The sequence below is a fragment of the Colletotrichum orchidophilum genome (assembly GCF_001831195.1).
Source record: "Colletotrichum orchidophilum strain IMI 309357 chromosome Unknown Scaffold_55.1, whole genome shotgun sequence".
NCBI classification, from domain to species: domain Eukaryota; kingdom Fungi; phylum Ascomycota; class Sordariomycetes; order Glomerellales; family Glomerellaceae; genus Colletotrichum; species Colletotrichum orchidophilum.
The window spans coordinates 22,095-42,186 of record NW_019173011.1 but is presented as its reverse complement, the minus strand read 5'-3'; the positions used below and the strand labels follow the sequence as shown (position 1 = coordinate 42,186).

The following is a 20,092-nucleotide window of genomic DNA, read 5'->3' as shown; positions in this document are numbered from 1 at the left end:
TCCAAACCCGTCCCAATAAACAAACCGGTAATCAAGCACTTTTCTCGATCCTGTTCAACACCGCAACACCCTCGACATGTCCCGTCTGCGGGAAGAAGTCGAAACCCACAATGCTCTCAATCTCGTACTTTGTCCCGTCGCCACCGTCCCCGCGAACCAGCACGCCTACATCACGCGCCTGCGTGTGGACGTTACAGCTGACGTACACGACCCTCCTCGGCCCGAACGCCAACAGCTGGCTCAAGAAGTCATTATCGCAGCCCTTGCGCGGCGGGTCGATGACGACGACGGTCTCGTCGGCCGGGTAGGTGACCTGCTTGAACAGCTGCGGCGCGTCGGCGGCGAGGAAGTTGCACTGCGACTCGGGCAGGTTGTTGAGTCTGGCGTTCTTGCGTGCGCACTCGATGGAATCTTTGGCAATGTCGATGCCCGTGGATCCGGTGAAGAGGGAGGCGAGGGTGATTGTGAAGAGACCGGAGCCCGAGTAGGCGTCAATGAGGTACTTTATGCGGTCGCGGTGGGGGCCCAGGGGGGGCATGACGTGGTCGCGGATGTATTGGGTGAATTTGGGCAGGATGGAGTTGTTGTTTTGGAAAAAGGAGTTTGCGGGGTTGGTGAAGAGGTACGAGTCAATGTACTCGCTCGACATGGCGCCCGTCGCCGAGAGGCAGGTCTTGATGTCGACGTGGGTGTCTGCCTCGACGCGCACCGCATCTGAGGGGGTGTCCGCGGGGGGTTCATCTTCCGGTTCTGTGGTGGTTTGTTGCTGTCCTTCCGTCGCAGCGCTGCCGCCAGTACCAATGACCTTCTTGGGGTAGCGTTTCGTGCTCTCGCGGAGCAGGATCGTGGCGCCCTTTGTAAAGTTTCCAAAGTCCCTGGCGATGCGCTCGCGCTCGCGCTTCATCCCCAGGCGGACGGCGTCGGTTCCGATGGGGCAGTCCTCGATATCCAAGACGTGGCGGCGGCCCTTTGCGTTGAAGCCGATCTCGGGGACCTTGCTCAGCGCCTGCTTGGGCTTGTTCCTCTTGTGGTGACCAGGAGGACCGTCAAAGTGCGGCGTGAGCTTGGTGCGGTAGCCGTACTGCAGGGGGCTGCCGATGGTGTCCCTGATGGAGGGGACCAAGTCCGGGTTCAGGTTGGAGAAGTTCTTGTAGGCCTTGTCGACGATGGAGCGCTTGTGCGCGAGCTGGGTGTTGTAGTCGAGCATCTGGAACTGGCAACCGGAGCACTGGGAAAAGTACTTGCAGTTCACGCGGGCGTCGTCGCGGAGGGGGCCGGCCTTTACGACGGAGACGAAGTCGGCTACCGAGTAGGACTCTTCGCGGACGTGCCTGATGACTTTCGCCTTTGCGATGTCGCCGGGTGCGACAAAGGGCACGACGTAGACCTGCGTGGAGGCGGAGCCGACCTGGAAGCCGAGGCCGTCTCCGGTCGAGGAGATTGCGTGGACTTCGACTTCGATTTCGGTAAAGGTTTCCGGAAGGGGAGGCTGCGACGGCGTCTTGGTCTCGGTTTCCTCGCTCTCGCCGCCCTTTACCTCCTCATCCGCCGCCGGCGCCGGCGCTTCGGGAAGTGATTCGTTGCGCAATGCGATGAGCGCTTGCACGTCGAACGCCAAGACCTCCTCAGAAGACCCCTCGGTGATGTTCCTCTCACGCTTCGACTTGCGCTGCTTGTCCTTGCCCCTCCCGCCTGTCTGGCCGCCCTGGAACGGGCGCTTGTTGCCGCTGGGCTTGTTGCCGCCGTTCTGCCATTTCTTCTGCGCGCCTCCCTGCTGGCCTTGTCCCTGACCCTGCTGAGAAGATTCTCCTGCTGCTGCCGGCTTTGAAGGGAGCTCTTGTGAGAGTTTCGATGCGGGTGGTCCCGCTGTTTGAGACGCCTCTGTGGTTGATGACATTTTGATTTTGCAAATGAGTGGCTGGTGAGCCGCCGCCGAGCTTGATACCCGGATAGGTGTGATGGCGTTGAGAGCCGTACGGAGTGAAGGTGAAGTGAGTCTCGGAAGGAGCCGCAGGGGCAAACCCATTGAATGCCTCAAGCCAATGTTGAGTATTAGTCAATTGGTAGATAAGACCGACCTTCACCAGTCTAGTGCTACAATATGACTTTCAGAAACCAAGTCCGGTGTAAGTTAAAATAGTATGAGTCCAACACCGATATTGAAGCTTGTGACCGGCGCTCTGTGAGGAAAAAAAGTCGTCGCCCGTCTGAAAGTTGCTGAGAATTACTTAATTCGCCCGTCGCTGATTGGCGTCCCTCGGTCGCGGTGTGGGGCCGCATCAAGCATGACCGCTATCATGCGGCACACCCACCCCCAGTTCTCGCTTATCAGTGTGCCTGCCGGATCTGGGTCTGGACGAGTTGGTAATAGGGACTTGGTCTGTCGCAATCGCTGGGGACCCAGTAGGAGTAATAAGTCATGGCCCTTTCCCCCCCCCCCGACAGCGGAACGGGCTGCTTTAAATGCCTCCAGCTTACTCACAACACTCGTCTTGGTGATCTTGGCCATTGGGAAGAGAGGCCTGTCTATCGAGAGAGATAAGCAACGCAACATCGAGAGTTGCTTACCTCCCCCAGTAAAGGTACCTAGTCTCCCTTTTGCTTGGCTATCTCTTATCGGAGTTTCGGCCGTTGTGTCTCGGAGGCACCGTCCCGTGTTGGAGTCCACAGACCGCCGCCCGGCCTTTCGTACCGTAATCGCCTATCCAAGATGAGTGAGTTCATCCCATTCGTCACAAGTGATCAGCACTTTTCAAGGAGTAAACACAAGAAACTAACTGAGAACAGAGACCTCTCCTTGGTCAATATGGCAGTATTCCGCCTCTCTGCTTCTGCTGGCCGAGTGCCGCTTGGCCTCGGCCGCAGCGATACCGGAATTCGTCTTTGACCCTAGTGGCGGCAACTCTGGCGCCGTCGCGAGTGAGTCAGTAGAATGCAGCAGGATAGGCCGCGATCTCATTGCGCGTGGTGTAAGTTTTGTCACGCGTTTTTTTTTTCTTCAGAAACCTCTCTCGAGAGACAAATGTTGCGAGGTTACACAAGACTGACCTGCATACAGGGGAACGCCGTGGACGCGCTCGTCGGTACGACTCTCTGTGTTGGAACCGTGGGCATGTACCACTCGGGTCTCGGCGGTGGTGGTTTCGTCGTAATCAGAGATGCCGGTGGGAATTACGAGTCTGTCGACTTTCGAGAGGCCGCGCCGGCTGCAGCCTTCCAGGATATGTATCAGGGCAACATCGCAGGTAGTGTCTACGGCGGCCTGGCCGTCGGCGTCCCGAGCGAGGTCCGTGGGTTGGAATACATCCACAAGAAGTACGGTGTAAGTGACCAGCTTGCAAAGAGGTGAGAGTTTCTTGTCACTGACTTTGTGGTCCTGAAGACCCTGCCCTGGAAGAGTGTTGTCTCTCCAGCTGCGCGGTTGGCGACAACGGGTTTCAGAGTCTCTGAGGACCTGGTGCGGTACATGAACTCCGCTATCAAAGGGCAGTGGAACTTCCTTGTTGAAAATCCAGTATGGGCCGAGGAGTTCGCTCCCAACGGTGAGTCCCAAACATCCATCAGATGTAAGTCGAGCGCCAGTCATCTTACACTGACCAGGCACACTCCTCCAACTCGGCGACACCATCTACCGCAAACGCTATGGAGCGTAAGTCACATACTCACTCCACCCCCTTCTCCCGTCTAGTAAAACTCACCTCCCACTGACAAAACGACCCAGCACCCTCGCCAAGATCGCAGAAGAAGGACCTGAAGCCTTCTACTCTGGTCCGATAGCAGAATCAATAGTTGCGACAGTCCGCGCCACAAACGGCACAATGACCCTCGACGACCTCGCATCCTACAAGGTCGTCACCCGCCCCTCCCTCTCCATCACTTACCGCGGCTACCGCCTCACCTCCGTCGGCTCCCCCGCCAGCGGCGCCGTCTGCCTAAACACCCTCAAAATCATGGAGCAGTTCGACCCGGCCGAGAGCGCCGACACCAAGCTGGGCATCCACCGCTTCGACGAGGCGATGCGCTTCGCCTACGGCGCCCGGTCCCTGCTCGGGGACCCGGACTTTGTTGAGGGCATCGGGCCCTTTGAGGATACCCTCATCGACGAGGCCACGGCCAAGGATATCCGCGGTAGGATCTTGGATAACCAGACGCAGCCGGTCGAGCGGTACGATCCCCAGGGGTTGTACTCGAGCGAAGGGTTCGGGACGTCACATATTGTGACGGCGGATAAATCCGGCATGGCTACCTCCCTGACCTCGACCGTCAACCTCCTCTTTGGCGCCCAGATTATGGACCCCTTGTCTGGTGTAATCCTGTTAGTTCCTAATCCCCTATTTCACCATTGTTCCTCTCCGCGATCGATCCTCGTTAACAAACCATCAGCAACAACGAGATGAACGACTTCTCCATCCCCGGCGTCCGCAACGCCTTCGGCTTCGAGCCCTCCCCCGCAAACTTCATCCGCGCCAATAAGCGTCCCCTCTCCTCCATCACCCCCGTCATCGTAGAACACCCAGACGGCACCCTCTTCGTCACCGTCGGCGCCGCGGGCGGCTCCCGTATCATCAGCTCCACGGCCCAGGTCACCTGGAACGTCCTCGAGCATGGCCAGACCATGAAGCACGCCCTCCGCGAGCCGCGCCTGCACGACCAGCTCATGCCCAACACCGTGACATTTGAGTACGGCTTTGACAACGACACCGTCGCGAGCATGCTCGACAAGGGCCACGACGTGACGTGGGTGCCCGAGGGTCGCAGCGCCGTGCAGGGCATCAAGTTCGAAAACGGCGTGTTTGAGGCCGCGAGCGAGCCGCGTCAGAAGAACAGTGGCGCATTTACGGTTTAAGAACGAAATGAGTACCTCGTCCTCACGTTTTACCTAGATAATGAGATTTTCGTGCAACATAAGCCAGGTTTACTGAGGTTATCTGAAGGAAAGGGGTATCCTCGAGTCTATCAAGTACATATAGAAATGCCAGCAAGAGTAACAAATGCATCTAGAACGTCATAGCCACCAACTTCTCCATCTGCGCGATCCACTTCTCATCGAACTCGCTCTCAGTGAAGCGCTTGGCCGACTGGCGCGCGCGCAGGCGAACAGGGAGCGGGTCCTTGATGGCGAGGGCCTTTTCATAGCCCTCGGCGAACTCCTTGACATTTGTGGCATGGAACCCTGTAATCGGGTTAGTCTTCATCTTCACAGTCAAGCCAGGCAAACAACACTCACCAGTGGGCTGGCCGTCGATTTCGATGACAATGTCCAGCTTGGGTCCACCGCTGGCGTGGACGACAGAAATCAGACCGGCGGCCTGGTACTCGACGACACCAATGCCAAAGTGCTCATTCCACATGCCATTGACGCCAACAGAAGCTCTTTGCAGCCAGTCTAGAATTTCGGGCCACGAAGCGTCTAGGTGAAACTCGACCCGATCTCTAATGCCGAGCTCATTCACTAATAGGCGCAACTTATACACTCGCTTGGAGTCGTGGTCGTCTCTGACACTACCAATGAGGACCAGTTTCGCCTCTTTTGTGGCTTCAGTTTTAGTGTTGAGGAAGTCGGCGAAAGCTTGGATGACGAGGGTGTGATTCTTCTCGGGGCGGAACTGGGCAATGTAGACCAAGGCCTGCTCTCGCTTCCGCTCACTAGCCTCAGATACCTCCACTGCTTCTTCGAGCTCTTCAACAGCGCATGGAGGGAAATTGACGGCGATGGGGTTGTTTCTTCCCTTGGCCTGGCGGTAGGGACCCCAAAGTTTCTGGACATGACCTTGGGTCCAGGTTGAGTTTGTCATGACAATGTCAACGGTAGATCCAACCCGAGAGTACAAAACCGCAAACATTTTCCAGTAGAACTTCTTGACCTTGCCTCGAAGACCAACGCCTTTGCCAGCATTGACGCCCTGGCTTCCAGTCTCGGCCTTGGAGTCAAGTGATTCCAGCATGTCAGTCGAAATTGTGGGGTAGTGGACGTAGGCGCAAGTAGGAACTCTGCGGAAGAGCAACTTGCACAACCCCAGAGAGAAAGCATAGCCCATGGTATCAATGAAGATGTCGGGGACAAGGAGCTGGAAGGCATCCCATGCCAATACGACAGATCCAAGCGACTGCCCAAGGAGGGTGAAGTGAGGCCATGTCGGAGCCAGAACGAGATGTCTCGTGCTCAGGTATAGGAAGTTGACAGTGGGAGGGTGCAGGTCGATGTTGAACCGGGTCTGAGAAATTGTGTTGGCAGGAGGAAAGGGGGGTGATGTAGTGGGAGACAAACCTTGACGCGTGCGAGCATGGCCTGCTTGTTCACTTCATGGTCGCCAGTGTATACAACGCAGAGTGCGTTGGGGTATCTCTCCTGTGTCGTCTTGATCGCAGCCCAAAGGACTCGCTCTCCTCCTCCACCAGCGTTACTTTGAACTGTTAGTGGCTGGCTTTTTGCGACTTTCACGATAAATCTCAAGCGTACCAGAACGGGTGGAAAAAGCCGACGACTCCAGTCCACTCAGCATCCTTCTTTTCAGCGCTCCCCGAAGCTTTTGTCTGCGCAATGTTCTTTCCGCCACCTGAATTCTGTTGGGCGGTTTGCGTGAACTTCTGCTGCTCAGCAGTCTTGAGCTCCAAAAGCTGTGCTCTCCTTCCCTCTGTCTTTTTTCGAAGGTACCAGCCCAGTAGGGAACCGATACCTTTTATCACCAGGGGAAATATGATGAAGGTTGCTATCGGAGTGAAAGCGATGATCGGCACAACGACGTAGGCTAGGGTCCAGGGATCGAGGCCGAAAGAGAAGGGCTTCTGCCCAGACGGCGCTGTGCAGGTTTCGGGCATCGGGTGTGGAGGAATCGGAGGACTGGCGGAAGTAGGTATAGTTTTTGTTTTCTTAAATTCGCAAACCGGGCGGCGGTGTCGAGGGAGGAGAAGAGAGCGAGTCGAAGCCGAAGGGGGCGGCTGTCAGGTCCAGCTTCAGCATTGCCCGTTGACGTCGTGGGATGCTGTGGTGAGGTAGGGGACTCACAAACTGGCCAGGTTGTACTGCAAGCTAGAAAATGGGCCGGGGGAAGCTGCAGCGGTACAGTGGGCAGTTAACCCCCCACCTCTAAAGGGTCCAGGTCTTTTCCGGCCCCGGCGAGCTGGGAGTTCGCTGACTTGTGACGCGCTGCCCGGGAAGGTGGAGCTGGCAGAGCTAGCAGATCCGCTCAAGCCGCGCCCGTTGGATTGATATGGCCCGTGCACCAAGCCGCTGGCGCCGCTTCCAATTGACCACTGAGAGTCCAATGTCAATCTTGTATATTCAGTCTCATTCTCATCCTCACCTGTTGACAAATTCCAACCTCAGCTCCTCGACGATCTTTCACAAGCCCGTCTCATTCGCTTTTTTGGGCCACTCTCTGCTACCGCAAGGTTTCGAGGAGGGAAAACCTTTACATGCCCTCTGATGAACGTATAAACATCTCATCATGGCTTCATTGAAAGCGGCGCGTTGCGCCATGACGCCTGGCTTGCGCCAATTCGTCGGTTTCTCATCAGCAAGGCCACTCACTGCCTCTCTTCGCCCACACCTTATCCCGAAACAGACTATCGGTGCCAGAAACTTCAGCGTGGGCGCCTTCGTCAACAGCAGCGTTGAAGCTACCGCGCAAGCTGTCGTCTCGCTGCACTCGATGAACGCGACGGGAAACTGGACAGGCACCATCGTCTTTTCGGCCTTGATTGTCGCTTTAGCCAGAATGCCACTTCAGATGGTCGCTAGACGCATCATTCGCCAACAGAGAAGAGTCCCACCCTTTGAATATGCCTGGCGACACGAAGTTCAGGGGACCCGTCTCTCACGGAGTATACAAGTGGCTCAGATTCGGAAAAGATTACTCAAGGAGCGAGGGTGCCAGGATTGGAAGACTTGGGCGCCAGCACTCGGCGTCCCCGTGTGGTACTTAATGTCCGAGGCTCTGAGGCGTCTTTGTGGTTCCCATGGCGGAATCCTGTCCTTGCTTACTGGTAACTACAAGGACAATGAGACTTCAGCCAGTGTCGCCTCAGCTTCTGTGTCGGAACAGGCATCAACAGCAGCATCGTCGTCCACCGAGGCCGTATCTAGCAGTCTGGACTCCCTGAGCTCGGTTGCGGAAGAAATGGCAAATGGCGGCATATTGTGGTTTACCGACCTCACGGTAGCTGATCCAACACTATTGTTGCCTGTAATGTTGATGGGCACCCTTGGCTGGTCAATGTTCCCTACAGGCAAGATGAGAAATCACGTTTTCGACATTGGAAAGTCTCAGGAGTTCATGCCCCCAGGGTTGAAATGGCGAGTTCGTCTTCGCAGGGGTCTGCTGGTCACGGCCATCCTTATCCCCGCGGTTTGTCTCAACTTGCCAGCAGGCATTTTTGTCTACTGGATTTCATCAATGTTATTCGGCCAGATCTCTGGCAAGATCATGGAGAAGCTTTACGGCAAAGAGCACGTGTTTCAGCCGGCTCCTGTAACAGAGCGCTTCAGCTTGCGGAGCTGGTAGTCTGGAGGAGCGATGGAAAATGTGGTGGATGAAGACACACATGCCGTCTCAGATAATATCCTCAGCTGTACTTAGGCCTTGATGTACAATAGTAACGACACGCCACCAAAACGCCAATGTAGAAACAGCAATCAAACAGAGAAACCGCCGATACCCCATGCCGTGCTAGTCCAATACTATCGCAAGAATGATGATGGTGAGGATGACTGCCAGGATAAGCATCAGGCAGCACCCCTTATTGCGAGCCGCTTTCTGGTGTCTCGCAGCCTGTCGGAGCTCTATTTGAGCGCCCCGAGTATCGTCGCGCACATCCTCTACGTTATCCGCGATCGATGTGAGCTGCTCGCCTTGTTCGGTCACAATCTGAGCCACTTGTCTGAACAAGACATTGAGGTCACCAACACCCTGTTCGATATTCCGGATCTCCTCTTCACGCTCGACAATGAGCGCTTCCTGGAAGTCCACTTCATCCTGTGACGCCAAGCGATTCACCTCCTGCTGCTGTTGCAGCTCGAGGCGCTCCTCAGTCCCAGCCGCCGAATCTGCTGCCTCTCCTTCGGTCGCCGCGCGCGCAGCTGTAACGGACGCTCGTTGTTTCTCGAGTGCTTTGCGCTGTATATCCTGGAACTCTTGCAGGACATTCTGGAAGTCTGTCGAAATTCGGGATTGGTCGTATTTTTGTTGTTTCTGTACGCATAATTAGTTAGTATGAGTCTATGCGCAAGTAGTTTGTGGAATACGAACCGTCAGATCATCCCACGTCTGCAACTTTTTGACGCCGTCTCCAATCTCCTTGCACAAGTCGCGGGTCTTTTCGAGGTGATCGTGGACTCGTTCTCTAACACGGGGTGTGTCGCGCTTCGTTCCGAGTATGTTAACGTCGGTAGTCAGCTGTTGGATGTTGCGTCGCAAGTTGAAGATCTTGTTGGTCAACTGGGACTGAAGCTGCTTGAACTCGGGATCATCGGTGTATCCGCCTTGACGACCCGATCGGCCGGCTTCGAGCGAAGATAGCTGGTCGTACGACATGATTGCGATTTCAAGTGCAGAAAATTCACAAAGAAGGGGAAAGGAATGGCGCCGAATGGATTTACGGATGACACTGTTTGACCAGCGAGTATAGATTGAGATGTCTAGGGAAGATAGGCTCGTAATGATGGTCAGGAATCCGCATGTCGTCGTCGGCTGTGGCTGGAGCACTACGTAAGGGTGCCACTTTCTGTCCAATCAACTGCAGCTCGCAATTGTGGTGCCTGATTGTGTTATCTCCACGTGATATATGTGGCTCAGTCAGTTTCCACCTCAGGCTGGTGCTAACGCAACCTAAGCTCGAACGGTAGCTGGAGTGTTGTTGCACGGGAGATTTTTACATTATTTACTTCCAGATCCCGGCCACGGCACAAGTCCAAGTGCAGCCTCGCCAACCTCGCCCAAAACACTCGGTCTCGATGACCATGCACCATCAGCATGGCACCGGCAACAGTCAGAAGGGCTCCGTATAAGGACTTTCTGCAGCCTGCGCTGCACAGGCGATTTTCTTCTACCGCAACTATCCTGCTTGCCATTTCTTATTTGCAAGCCATCCTACTCTCGGGCTGGAGCTCTTGTGAGTGGTGGACGTTCACGATGCAAGTTCGCGAAGCTTCCCGCTAACTTGTGTCTCGTAGACTTTTGGTCTTGGTTTCCGATTGGCCCCGCGGGGTTCCGAACATTGTTCCTCTTCACTTGCGGTCTCTCGATCTTGATCCTGCGCATCGCCCAGTACCACGTCGGCACCCGCGCCTCCAACTCGACCTTCCACGCGTTCGCAAAATTCTTCTTTAGCATCCACACCCTCGAGGCTTTCCTCTTCTACGGCTTCTCGAGCGCGCTGTTCAGTCATGTTTACTTGTGGGCTCTGCCGGAGAGCGCCAACTTGGGATGGGTCACATACTACAGTGGGGACCGTGCCAGGGTGAACGAGAGAACGTTGATCTTCTTCTGCTACATGGCCGTCAGCGCCGCTGTTCAGTCGATTTTCCACTTCTATCAGGACCAAGACAAGCTCATCATCGGTGTTGCGCGGTCAGAGGGAGGCGAAGTCAAGGTTTCCGGGGATGCATCGCTGAATAAGGTCCTTGGCGAAGTCCCCGCGATCCTCATCCAGTCTAGTGTCAGAAGTATAAGTGTCACTCTTGTCACTGGAGTGGTCTACTTCATGGCATTGAGGTCATTCTTTTGGGGTTGGGCGTTGTTCTTCTTGCGGCCCTTTTACAATCTTCCCAAAACCAACATGCTACCTCCCCAGTGGCCTGGAGACATCTACTTGATGTACCGATGCGCCGTTGCGGGCTTCTTGATCACCGCCATCTGGAAGATGGCCAACCATGCGTTCTCGACGTTCATGGTCAAGGCGCCGCTCAAGAATGGCAAGCCCCTCACGAGCGAATCCAAGGATCCAAATGGCAGTCTTCTCAATGGTCTTAAGAGCAAGAAGGACTCCGTTCGGGTAAGTGTTCATTCAAAAGCCTACATCAACGCTCGAGCTAACAGACATAGTGCTTCGCTCTCTGGGAACTGGCATACATTTCTCGCAGTGACGACGGGAGGCGCAAGGCCGTCTTCGAAGATATCGACCGGAAAGATGGCTCTACATGGTCTCAAATATTTGTTTACTGCCTCACTACCATCAAGAACATTGAACAAAGAATCGATCAATACGGGAAGCCCGCGGTTGTACCGGCTGCCCTAGCGGCACCTGCCGAGGTTCGAGCTCGGTCCTCCGCGCCGCTGAAGGAAGATCCGATCTTTACCAGCAAACCTGCGAACAAGACGGTGCGCGGCGAACTGGAAAAGGCCCTCACCCAGGTGGGAAGCCACCCCGGCCATTCACCAGTGTCGCAGCTGAGCCCTATCGCAAAGAAGACACTGAGGGGTGCGCGTGACAAGGTTCTGAGCAAGGAACAGCAAGAGGCACTGTCGTCTCCTCAACTGATGAACCAATTCCAGACGTGGGCTCTGAAGGTGATTAGTAACGAGTACATGGGCTGGATCTTCCGCCAAGAGTTCCGCAACCGCCTCACTGCCGTCATCCTCGGAACCCCATACTCGGAGCTGAGCCAGTACGTTAACGCCGTTGACGTGCTTAGCTTGTTGGCCGTCCACAGTCTCACCGAGGACAAGTACGGCAGGATCCACAAGGATGTTCCCACTATCATCCGTACTTTTACAACAGTCATCGGCAAGATCGAGGCATTCGTGGACAATTTCCCCGTTCACTGGACTGATGTCGAAAAGAAGAGGGTTGCACCAGAGGTCGAAGCGGTGATTGCGGCCTTGAAGACGGGCTTGGCCCATGTGATTGCAGAGTTTGAACTTTACAGTAGCGACTTGAGGTTGACTCGCACGGATATCAGATTGGCCAAGGAGGCCGCAGCTCAACAGGCACCTACGAGTGAAGTCTGGCCCCAGGCACCCGAGATGCAGCAGGCCCGCTAGATGCAGGCTTTGGCATACGTGGTATCGCGGCACAACCGTACATTGTGAGGGGCGTTTGGTAGGCAAAACAGACACATGCATAACGGCATAACGACGTGTATCATAGATTCCACAAGGCAGTAAAACATTGTAACACGATCCTGGATGTATCAACAGACTGACTGACAGTCTCATCACATGTGAGTGAGGTGCACAAGCCGGCCCTGGCTGCGTCTGTCCGTCGGTTTAGCCTAGTTGAGAGCAATGATGTGAGACAATTGGTTGCCCGCGATTGGGCACCGCCGCACGTGTAAGACAGCATACACTAGTCATGGGCTCATGCCTCTCCCAAGCCAACGCGGCGTCGCGGCAGGTGTGAAAAAAATAGCTTTCTCATGCCGAGGACTGCCCTCTCTTCCCATTCCGTCAAGTTCCATTGTGGCCTTTGAGCGCCTGGAATGCAAAAAAGTTAGTGCCCGTTGCTGCCCACCCGCTGGTGCCGCTAAACCGGATCGTGGATTACATAGAGCACGGAAAGCCTGGAAGCTACAGGGGTCCGCATGGAGGAATCCCCACCTGAGCTTTGTGCTTCCATTTGTGGCCGGGAAGGACTGAAATAAAACAAAATGAACGCCCCAACCAACCAACCTCTCGCTCCCGTCCTCGCCAGTCCCGCCGCCCTCTTCGTCGTCACCCTCACGCAACTGCGTGTGCAACCTCCACCTTTTTTCTTGTCTACGCCTTTTACCAACCTCCATTCTATCGCTCCATCGTACTATACCCTTTTTTCTCCTATGTCATGTCTAGACTTCATCCTTCTCCCTCTTAGCCTAGCTACAGCTACATTCCACCTCGTTGCATAGGCTTTTTCCCCGCCCAGCCATGCTTTTCCAGTTTGCGCCATTACCTCATGCACTGGCCCGTCGGTCCATGATCCCCAATCAGCAATCTCCTCGCTTCCCGGGTTGAACATTCAACGCTGGGAATCCCCTCGAATCGCCTCCGATGTTCTCACCACGAGCGATATTCCGTTTCATATACGGCAGTTTCTACTTTGTCCTTTGCTTCCTCCTTGCCCTTCTCCTCCTTGTCACACCCGGCGACACCATCTATCAGGCCTATTCGAACAATCAGCCATATAATATATGGATCATTGCCGCCGCTCTGGTCCTCACTACCCTGATTGTCTCCTTCATATACGCGACGCGACTGTATCTCAACAAGACAATACTCGCATCCATACCGAAGCCATGGGTTCCCATCGAGAAGGGCGATGTGAACAAAAAGGTTCACGAAATGATCACGGCCGAACTGAAGCGCAGCGCAGCCATTGCCTATGACGCAAGGCCGCGCATCGAGACGAATTTGTTAGGTGGTGAAATGGAGGAGATATTGGCAGAAAAACAGAACTCCGGAGGCAGCGCGGCGAGGAAGCGCTTTCAGCTACCAACCCTGAAGAAGCCGGCCACAACAGAGAAGGAGACCGGCATCGCGCTACCCCCTCGACGGCCAGTTTGGGGCGAAATAGAACACTACGGCTGGTCATCGCCCAACTCGCTGGACCTACCGGATCTACAGTACAGCACCGTCCTCTCCGAGCTGCCGAACCTCATCGAAGCGAAAGCCCTGACGTTGGCACCCCCCGATCCTACCTCTCCCACAAAACCACCGATGCTCGATGCCGATGCAGTGAACTTGCTGCAGCGCCCGCTACCCATGAGTTTGCGCGACTATCTCGGCCACCTGGCTGATCTGGGGGTCATCTCGCTTAATGCGACGACCGCAGACTTCCTCTCCACTTATGAATATGCGCGCTTCTCTACGCGGGCGATGTCGAATGCCCAATTCCGCGAATTGATGCATCTATTTGCTGCGATACTACGCGGCATGCGACCGTTGGATCCGGCAGTCCTCGGTCCTCTGGACGGGCCCAGCGAGGGCTCGGAAAGCGATATTGACAACGATGCGCCCATGGCCACAAATCCTACCACTCCACGCAGCTTATCCCGGTCTGCGACACAGAGCACGCAAGGCTCTTACAACAGGAGAGCGCCGACCGTAAACGCGCGCAACTCCTCTGCAAATACATGGGCTCAATACCGCACCGCGCCAGCTACTCCACTGGGTACGTTAACAGGAGCTATATCGAGATCCTCCAGCATGAATAGCTTCGCCCAGACTCGGCCGGCATATGGCCCCAATCACTCTTCATCCAGCGTCAGTTTGCGGTCGAGGTTATCAGGAAGTTCCGCCTCGGGCTCCGTCATCAGACTGGCAACGCGGACGGACTCAACCAACCTGCCATACATCCTCTCTCTGCGGGAGACCAGGACCGGATGAGCTGATCAGCACGAAAGTATAACGATTGAATGACTATGGGCACTGCATGATATCCACGGAGTTTGGTGAGGGGGCAAAAGGCCGGCTCGATTTTTTTGTTGTATTATCTAATGTTAATAGCACGCATATAACTTTGTTGTGTTTCTTTGAAGAAGTCCCACCACCCACTGTGAATCTCCACCACGCCGGCCAACGAACGCTAATCTGCTACCAGTGGCATATACACCTCGATCTGGCGTTTTTCTGGTCGCAAGCGGGAGAATCGCATGCACGTCTTTTGTGATTGGCGGGAGGAGAAGCGCTTTGACAGGGTCGTCGCCTGTGGCAGCGGGTGGTGGCTTTGCGGATTGAACTAAACTTCGGGTCTAGAGTAGGAAAATCTCCGAGGAATTCGGCTTGTTCGACGTTGAGGAGAAGAGAAAGCGTGTACGGGAGGAAACGTGTAGGTGAAAACCAATGTGGTGGGTGGATCTGCGATGGATTCGAGGGGGATCGCATCCGTTTAGTACTTCTGCGATGCTGGGGTGCCTGACGGGAGTGTGTACAATGTAAGGCAACCGACATGGTTGCAACCCTTTGACAAGCTTCCGCAGCCAATGGGTTTGAGCGACGTGGGAGGTACTTGCAAATATACCGGCCATGCTGAAAGTACCTCCCATGCGCGGCGGCGTAGTGCAATCAGCTTAGACACAGCCCCAATTTTGTAGGTGATGTGCACAAGGTGCTGTCGCACTCAGGGGGTTGCCTCCCATGAAACTTCACGGGCCGGTGGCGCTCCCCACCCATTGAGACCATTCGGATCCGAACTGGCGGGTTTGGACCTGACACGGGCCTCGGACCCAACGGGGCCGACAGGATCCGGGATCCATTGTTCGATCGGTGTAAGCGCCGGCTTGCCTTGCCCGTTACCCTTTTGTCGGACCCGAGGAAGGGGAGGTATATTATTTTACAGTTTTTTGTTTGGTCGAAGTCTGCTTGATGCATTTGTTAGTTTGTTCCCCCCATCCGAGGAGCATGTGCACGCACTTGGTGGGATGTTGTAGACCGGCGGGTTCTTCCACCACCCAAGAACAGTAAAAAGATTTGTTTTCAAGACATCTTCAGGGCCATCTCAACCCTTGACCTTGGAAACAATGTCGTCAATCTTTCGGGATGCTTGAGCACGATGCTTGGCCATGGACTCTTCGGCCGATGTGGAGGCCTGAGCAAGCATAGTATTGGGGCCATCGTCATCGGTGAGGAAGGACTGGATTCGGTGTTGTTGGAGTCTGTTCTGTTGCAGGACCTGGGCTGCAGTCTGGGTCGGAGGGGTATTCCTTGATAAGAACAAATATTAGCTTTGCTGAGGAAAAGAGGATCATAGAACAGGTTAGGTCTCTTTGGTAGGTAGGTAGGTATGCAAAGCGGAATAAGGTGGGCTGTACCCGTTGACGGTAGCTCGGTTCGAAGATGTATACATCGTGGCGGCAAAAGCTAATTAATCCAAGGTACTTTGTGTAGTGACACCCAGCGATAAAGTGACAGTTTGTAATGACACTGCTAAAATATACTGTGTGTTCGATTACTTGAAAGCAGCTTGTACCGGGCAGTCAGGAATAACGTAGGATATTAAACAAATAGTAATACCCCGTATACGGCAACAAAAGCAGACTTGTTCGAGACACAAGTTTCGAGAGGATGAGAAGATCGGATTCCAAGTTATGAGAGAGTCAGGGAGGCTCATTCATTGCCTTTATAAAAATCTCGAATTCAGTAGTGACCTTTGAAGTTGCGGGGATCCCACTCTTACTACGTAGCGTACCCTTAGAACTCGTCGGGTGGAGAAAAAGGCGGCTAAGCCCAAAGCAGGCGGTGGCAGTTGCAATGATCATCAGTCACGACGTACCCAATAGAAATTGATTGAAATATATCTCCTATATAGTTACATATCTTAATACCCTCTTTATGTTTTAGAATTTAATGTTTCTTAAATATTCGGCATAGGAAGGATAGATTTGTTGACGGTGCTCAGAAAACCGGCCTGTAATTTTGTCCCCCTTGTGCCCCCCGCCCGAGCACTGCAATCTGTAACGGGCAGGTCAACTACTATGTATTTCCCGAACGTGTAACTGCAGTAACGTTTGGATCCGGGGCTGCGAGCCCGACCTGTGGAAAGAATACCTATGGGATCCGACACGGCTTCGGCTTGGATCGAGACATGTCGTCCAGAAGCAAAGGGTCCGGTAACGGTGCGCGCCAGGTGCGGGATGACTCTGAGAGCTCAGTCTCCGATTGCTGAGAGCGCCTGGCCAAGTCTACAGCTGTTTAGACCGACTGTCGGTTTGAGTGTTTTAATTGACAGCGCCACGTTAAGATTCTTCGAAATTTTTCGCACAGAATTCTTGGTACACATACATTTCAATGTTTGCCAGTGCGCGTGTTCACAGACAGCCATACCAAGCCTTTCATTGCTCCACATTCGAGATGACATTCTGGATCTTATTGAGCTCAAGTTCTTGCGGTGCTCATAAATAGATTCAATCGATGAATCCATCATGCGAGGCAGCATCGGGTTGGGACAGTCATCGTCTCGTACAAAGGGCGATGTTGTTCTCTCTGGAGACGCTGTGCTTCTTCGGCATGAATGAGGTTGCGGCCAGAGGTTGAGTTGTCGCTACGCGGTAGCAAGTTCGCTTGGGCAAGTGCACCAATTCCCTTGAGTTTAAGAATTAATACTAGGGAATGCGAAGAAGAAAGACATTTCTATCCATGGACGCAGAACTTTTTAGAATCTGAGTTCATGGTGGCTTTGATGTTGTGGGACGTTTAGCAATGGTGGAATGCCTGTTTGATCGATCCGATTAAAAGGACTGTTGAAAATCTTCCAGTATGGCCATTTACCCATTGAGAAAGATGGAGACGACAGATATTTCGAAATCGATTGCGCCGGGAGATCGATTTATTTGTACGATGGACTCTAGATGGCTTGAGAGACGGCGGTATTCAATCTTCGTTTCTAAGGGGGTAGGGGGTCGGGTACAGCTAAGGAAAGTTCGTCTGCCAAGACAGTGCGTGGGTGTGGGGGATTGGGGGCTTGATCGTGGGGCATTTACCTTAAGGTACTTACGGTACCCAAGTGCACCTGCAATTGAGCTTGCCAATCGCTTTCTAGGGCCATCCGTTCGGAGCTACGTTCCTTAGGAGCATTCACAGGACCCCAGTTCACAAACCAGAGGAATCAACTAACCTCAGAAGTCGACAAGATATGCTGAATCTTTCTCGAAACGTCGATGAGGGCATTCCCACGACTGCGACTGCTATTATTCCCGGGGGGCGCTAGCGTCACTGGACAACAACATGCGCGTACCTTTGATTCACATGGTTCCCCTCGGCATCGTGTGTCTGTTACGCTGGAAACCTGATGCATCGCGATTGGCTACCGAAGCAATGCTGTACTAGTTCACCTGTAGCTGCAGCGATTTTCCTGATGTTCAATTCGATGTCTTTCATACCAGGATCCAGCTTGACAGCTAATGACTTAGACGGCCCCTAGCTTCATTCTGCGAACGAAACTCGGAAACTCGGCCTAGGGCCCCGATGTGCATTGCCAGGCCACCATCCTTGCCTCCGTGCCTCCCGCGCCTTCGTAGCGGCATGAGGTGCGCTATCATGGAACATACGATAGCCAAAGAGGCAAATCTCATCGCTTTTAATACACTATGAGGCCTTGCCTGGTACTCTCCGCCTGTTCCGTGGCTTTGGGGCCATGAGGTGTGCTACTAGGGCACCTCCCTATTGAACCTGCGTCAGCTTGGGCTTCGGACAGCAGTAAGCCTATTGATGGCGTTAATGGAAGGAGGATCTTGGGATCTAGGTATATCATGTCCATTTACGCCGGCGCTATTAGAGACTTTGTCCACAGCAATTGATATTGGAATGCTAAGCACTTCCCGAGAATCGATACGCATATATCACGGGCTTGCAAAATGTTGGCTCGACTGCTCCTCGATGGCGGCGATGGTGCTTGCACAGGAGAATCAATACCCAAGACATTGTGAGCATAAACTTCTAGGCGCCCGACTTCCTATACATAGAAGACTTTTCATCGGGGGCAAAGCTGAAAGAACAGGAAATAATCTTGAAACGTGCGGGTGTGTCTGTTGAAGCAGCCACCCAAGAAGCAGCGAAATAGAGGTTCCAGGTAGGTGTGGGTAGGTATCAAGCCTGGTGCATTCTCCCTCCTACCCGCGTCAGGACAATGCAGCTAATCATAGAGCTACCTACCATGCTCGCAGAGCCGCATGCTGGGGAATATCCCTAGTTCCTGGATGCATGTGGTCTAGCTGCTCGCCCGTGAATTCGACAGATTTCCTCGTGGCATGAGGTGTGATGGGGAGCGACGAACGACACATAGGGAAGTTAGACGTGGTCATTAGAGGCCATATCCTGGCGGACTTTACCGTTGATACACGCTCCCGGTCATGTGGGAAAGCCGGGGTCGGGAGGCTCCGTAAATGTAAACACCACTCACTGCGTATTGCGTATAGCATCGCAAAGGTTACGAAGTTAACATAGCGATTCATCACGAACAAGTCCAACGTAGCATGTCAATACAAGAGAGTTTGATGGAACCCTAAAGATACAGCGTCTTCTTTATAGACATCGCCGTCACAGATGTATGCTCGTTCGCCATGTGCCAGCCTCTATCGAAGAGAATCTGACCTAAAACTTCCAGAGTTAACCCAGGAACTAGTGACGATGTTTGGAACATCATTAATCGCCGCTTGAGTAGCCATCGAGAGCGACTTACGAGAGCCGTTCCGGGTCTGGGCCCATGGATAATGCGACTAAACTGATTCCTGACTCTCTGGAATCGAACTCAACATGTTGAATCTGTGCAGTGGAGTTGCTGCCAAAGATATCTAGAAGGATGCTATGCGTCTCCAACGAATGATGTCGACGCTGGTAGTCTCATCTTTCTGCCAGATTCACTCGCATTTCTCCATTCCCGAGGCATATGTTTCTTCTGAGGCCAGACATCTTGCAAGGCATTGAAATCGGGTGCCTATATAGGCAGCAGTCTGATATCAGTATGGAAGCCCAATAGAACGCACAACACCTTGAGGTAGATGGGCAGCAGCCCTAGGCTCGTTTTCCATGCCAGCCGCCCATCAGGAGGTCATTCCAACCTCTACGTGGTTTGTGGTGGCGATGAACAGCCTCATATGAGTCGAGAGCCTTTGCCACGTCAACCTGCTTCACTTTCGACAAGGGTCTTCCGCCTCACATCGGCCAATCCCCAGCGAGCCTCCTTTTTCACGCCAGTAGGAGGTCATTAACCTAACTCATGTGGCCTTGTTTTGAATAATGGGGCGGTGAGAAGGTTGCGGTATTTTATCGACGGCGGCTGCAGCTACGCAGGCATCAGTCAGCCTGCGTGTCTGCCTGGAAAGTTCGAAAATGCCTCTTGCAAAAAACCCGATTCTGGTGTTACACAAGGCAGCTCACGCTCACCACACATTTCTACAGCGATTGTATTGGCTGATGGTGTTGAATCAGACATTTCCGGGAGACACATCATCGCTTGCCAGTGGTTTGCATGGTTCGCATTTGAGATGACAGAGACCATTCGCTAATAGTTCGCCAAAGCAGTCGAAAATCCGGGGACTTCATCGTCTGCCCTTCTTTCCCCTCCCTTTGGACGAATGATGAATGCCACAGCCAGTCCTATTCAATTTCAATCTTTTATCATATTTTCACAATTGTCAACTTCAAACATCTGGGGAAATGACGGTTGAGAGGACAGAGAAGCC

The 20,092-nt window shown here is 53.8% G+C and overlaps 8 protein-coding genes across 8 annotated transcripts; 4 read left to right on the top strand and 4 right to left on the bottom strand.

The window, feature by feature from the left end:
• Positions 1 to 31: 31 nt before the first annotated feature.
• Positions 32 to 1,897, bottom strand: CORC01_07021 (uncharacterized protein; the record flags this gene model as incomplete). Its single annotated transcript, XM_022618659.1, has 1 exon — positions 32 to 1,897. The coding sequence occupies one exon, from the start codon at positions 1,895 to 1,897 to the stop codon at positions 32 to 34; it is 1,866 nt and encodes a 621-aa protein (XP_022474759.1).
• Positions 1,898 to 2,710: 813 nt separating this feature from the next.
• CORC01_07020 (gamma-glutamyltranspeptidase) lies at positions 2,711 to 4,846 on the top strand (the record flags this gene model as incomplete). Its single annotated transcript, XM_022618658.1, has 7 exons — positions 2,711 to 2,714; positions 2,788 to 2,969; positions 3,059 to 3,322; positions 3,383 to 3,542; positions 3,601 to 3,649; positions 3,722 to 4,315; positions 4,384 to 4,846. The coding sequence occupies 7 exons, from the start codon at positions 2,711 to 2,713 to the stop codon at positions 4,844 to 4,846; spliced, it is 1,716 nt and encodes a 571-aa protein (XP_022474758.1).
• Positions 4,847 to 4,997: 151 nt separating this feature from the next.
• Positions 4,998 to 6,819, bottom strand: CORC01_07019 (alpha-1,2-mannosyltransferase alg-11; the record flags this gene model as incomplete). The annotated part of the gene is made up of 4 exons (XM_022618657.1): positions 4,998 to 5,173; positions 5,228 to 6,215; positions 6,269 to 6,404; positions 6,461 to 6,819. 4 exons carry the CDS (start codon positions 6,817 to 6,819, stop codon positions 4,998 to 5,000), a joined length of 1,659 nt encoding a protein of 552 aa, XP_022474757.1.
• Positions 6,820 to 7,448: 629 nt separating this feature from the next.
• On the top strand, positions 7,449 to 8,504 carry CORC01_07018 (uncharacterized protein; the record flags this gene model as incomplete). Its single annotated transcript, XM_022618656.1, has 1 exon — positions 7,449 to 8,504. One exon carries the CDS (start codon positions 7,449 to 7,451, stop codon positions 8,502 to 8,504), a length of 1,056 nt encoding a protein of 351 aa, XP_022474756.1.
• A 165-nt stretch (positions 8,505 to 8,669) lies between these two features.
• On the bottom strand, positions 8,670 to 9,533 carry CORC01_07017 (SNARE domain-containing protein; the record flags this gene model as incomplete). Its single annotated transcript, XM_022618655.1, has 2 exons — positions 8,670 to 9,191; positions 9,249 to 9,533. The coding sequence occupies 2 exons, from the start codon at positions 9,531 to 9,533 to the stop codon at positions 8,670 to 8,672; spliced, it is 807 nt and encodes a 268-aa protein (XP_022474755.1).
• Positions 9,534 to 9,891: 358 nt separating this feature from the next.
• On the top strand, positions 9,892 to 11,981 carry CORC01_07016 (nucleoporin protein Ndc1-Nup; the record flags this gene model as incomplete). The annotated part of the gene is made up of 2 exons (XM_022618654.1): positions 9,892 to 10,992; positions 11,043 to 11,981. Coding segments are annotated over 2 exons (2,040 nt in total), but the record flags the coding sequence as incomplete, so codon positions are not given.
• A 984-nt stretch (positions 11,982 to 12,965) lies between these two features.
• On the top strand, positions 12,966 to 14,300 carry CORC01_07015 (sucrase/ferredoxin domain-containing protein; the record flags this gene model as incomplete). The annotated part of the gene is made up of 1 exon (XM_022618653.1): positions 12,966 to 14,300. One exon carries the CDS (start codon positions 12,966 to 12,968, stop codon positions 14,298 to 14,300), a length of 1,335 nt encoding a protein of 444 aa, XP_022474753.1.
• Positions 14,301 to 15,411: 1,111 nt separating this feature from the next.
• Positions 15,412 to 15,759, bottom strand: CORC01_07014 (uncharacterized protein; the record flags this gene model as incomplete). The annotated part of the gene is made up of 2 exons (XM_022618652.1): positions 15,412 to 15,616; positions 15,725 to 15,759. The coding sequence occupies 2 exons, from the start codon at positions 15,757 to 15,759 to the stop codon at positions 15,412 to 15,414; spliced, it is 240 nt and encodes a 79-aa protein (XP_022474752.1).
• Positions 15,760 to 20,092: the final 4,333 nt, after the last annotated feature.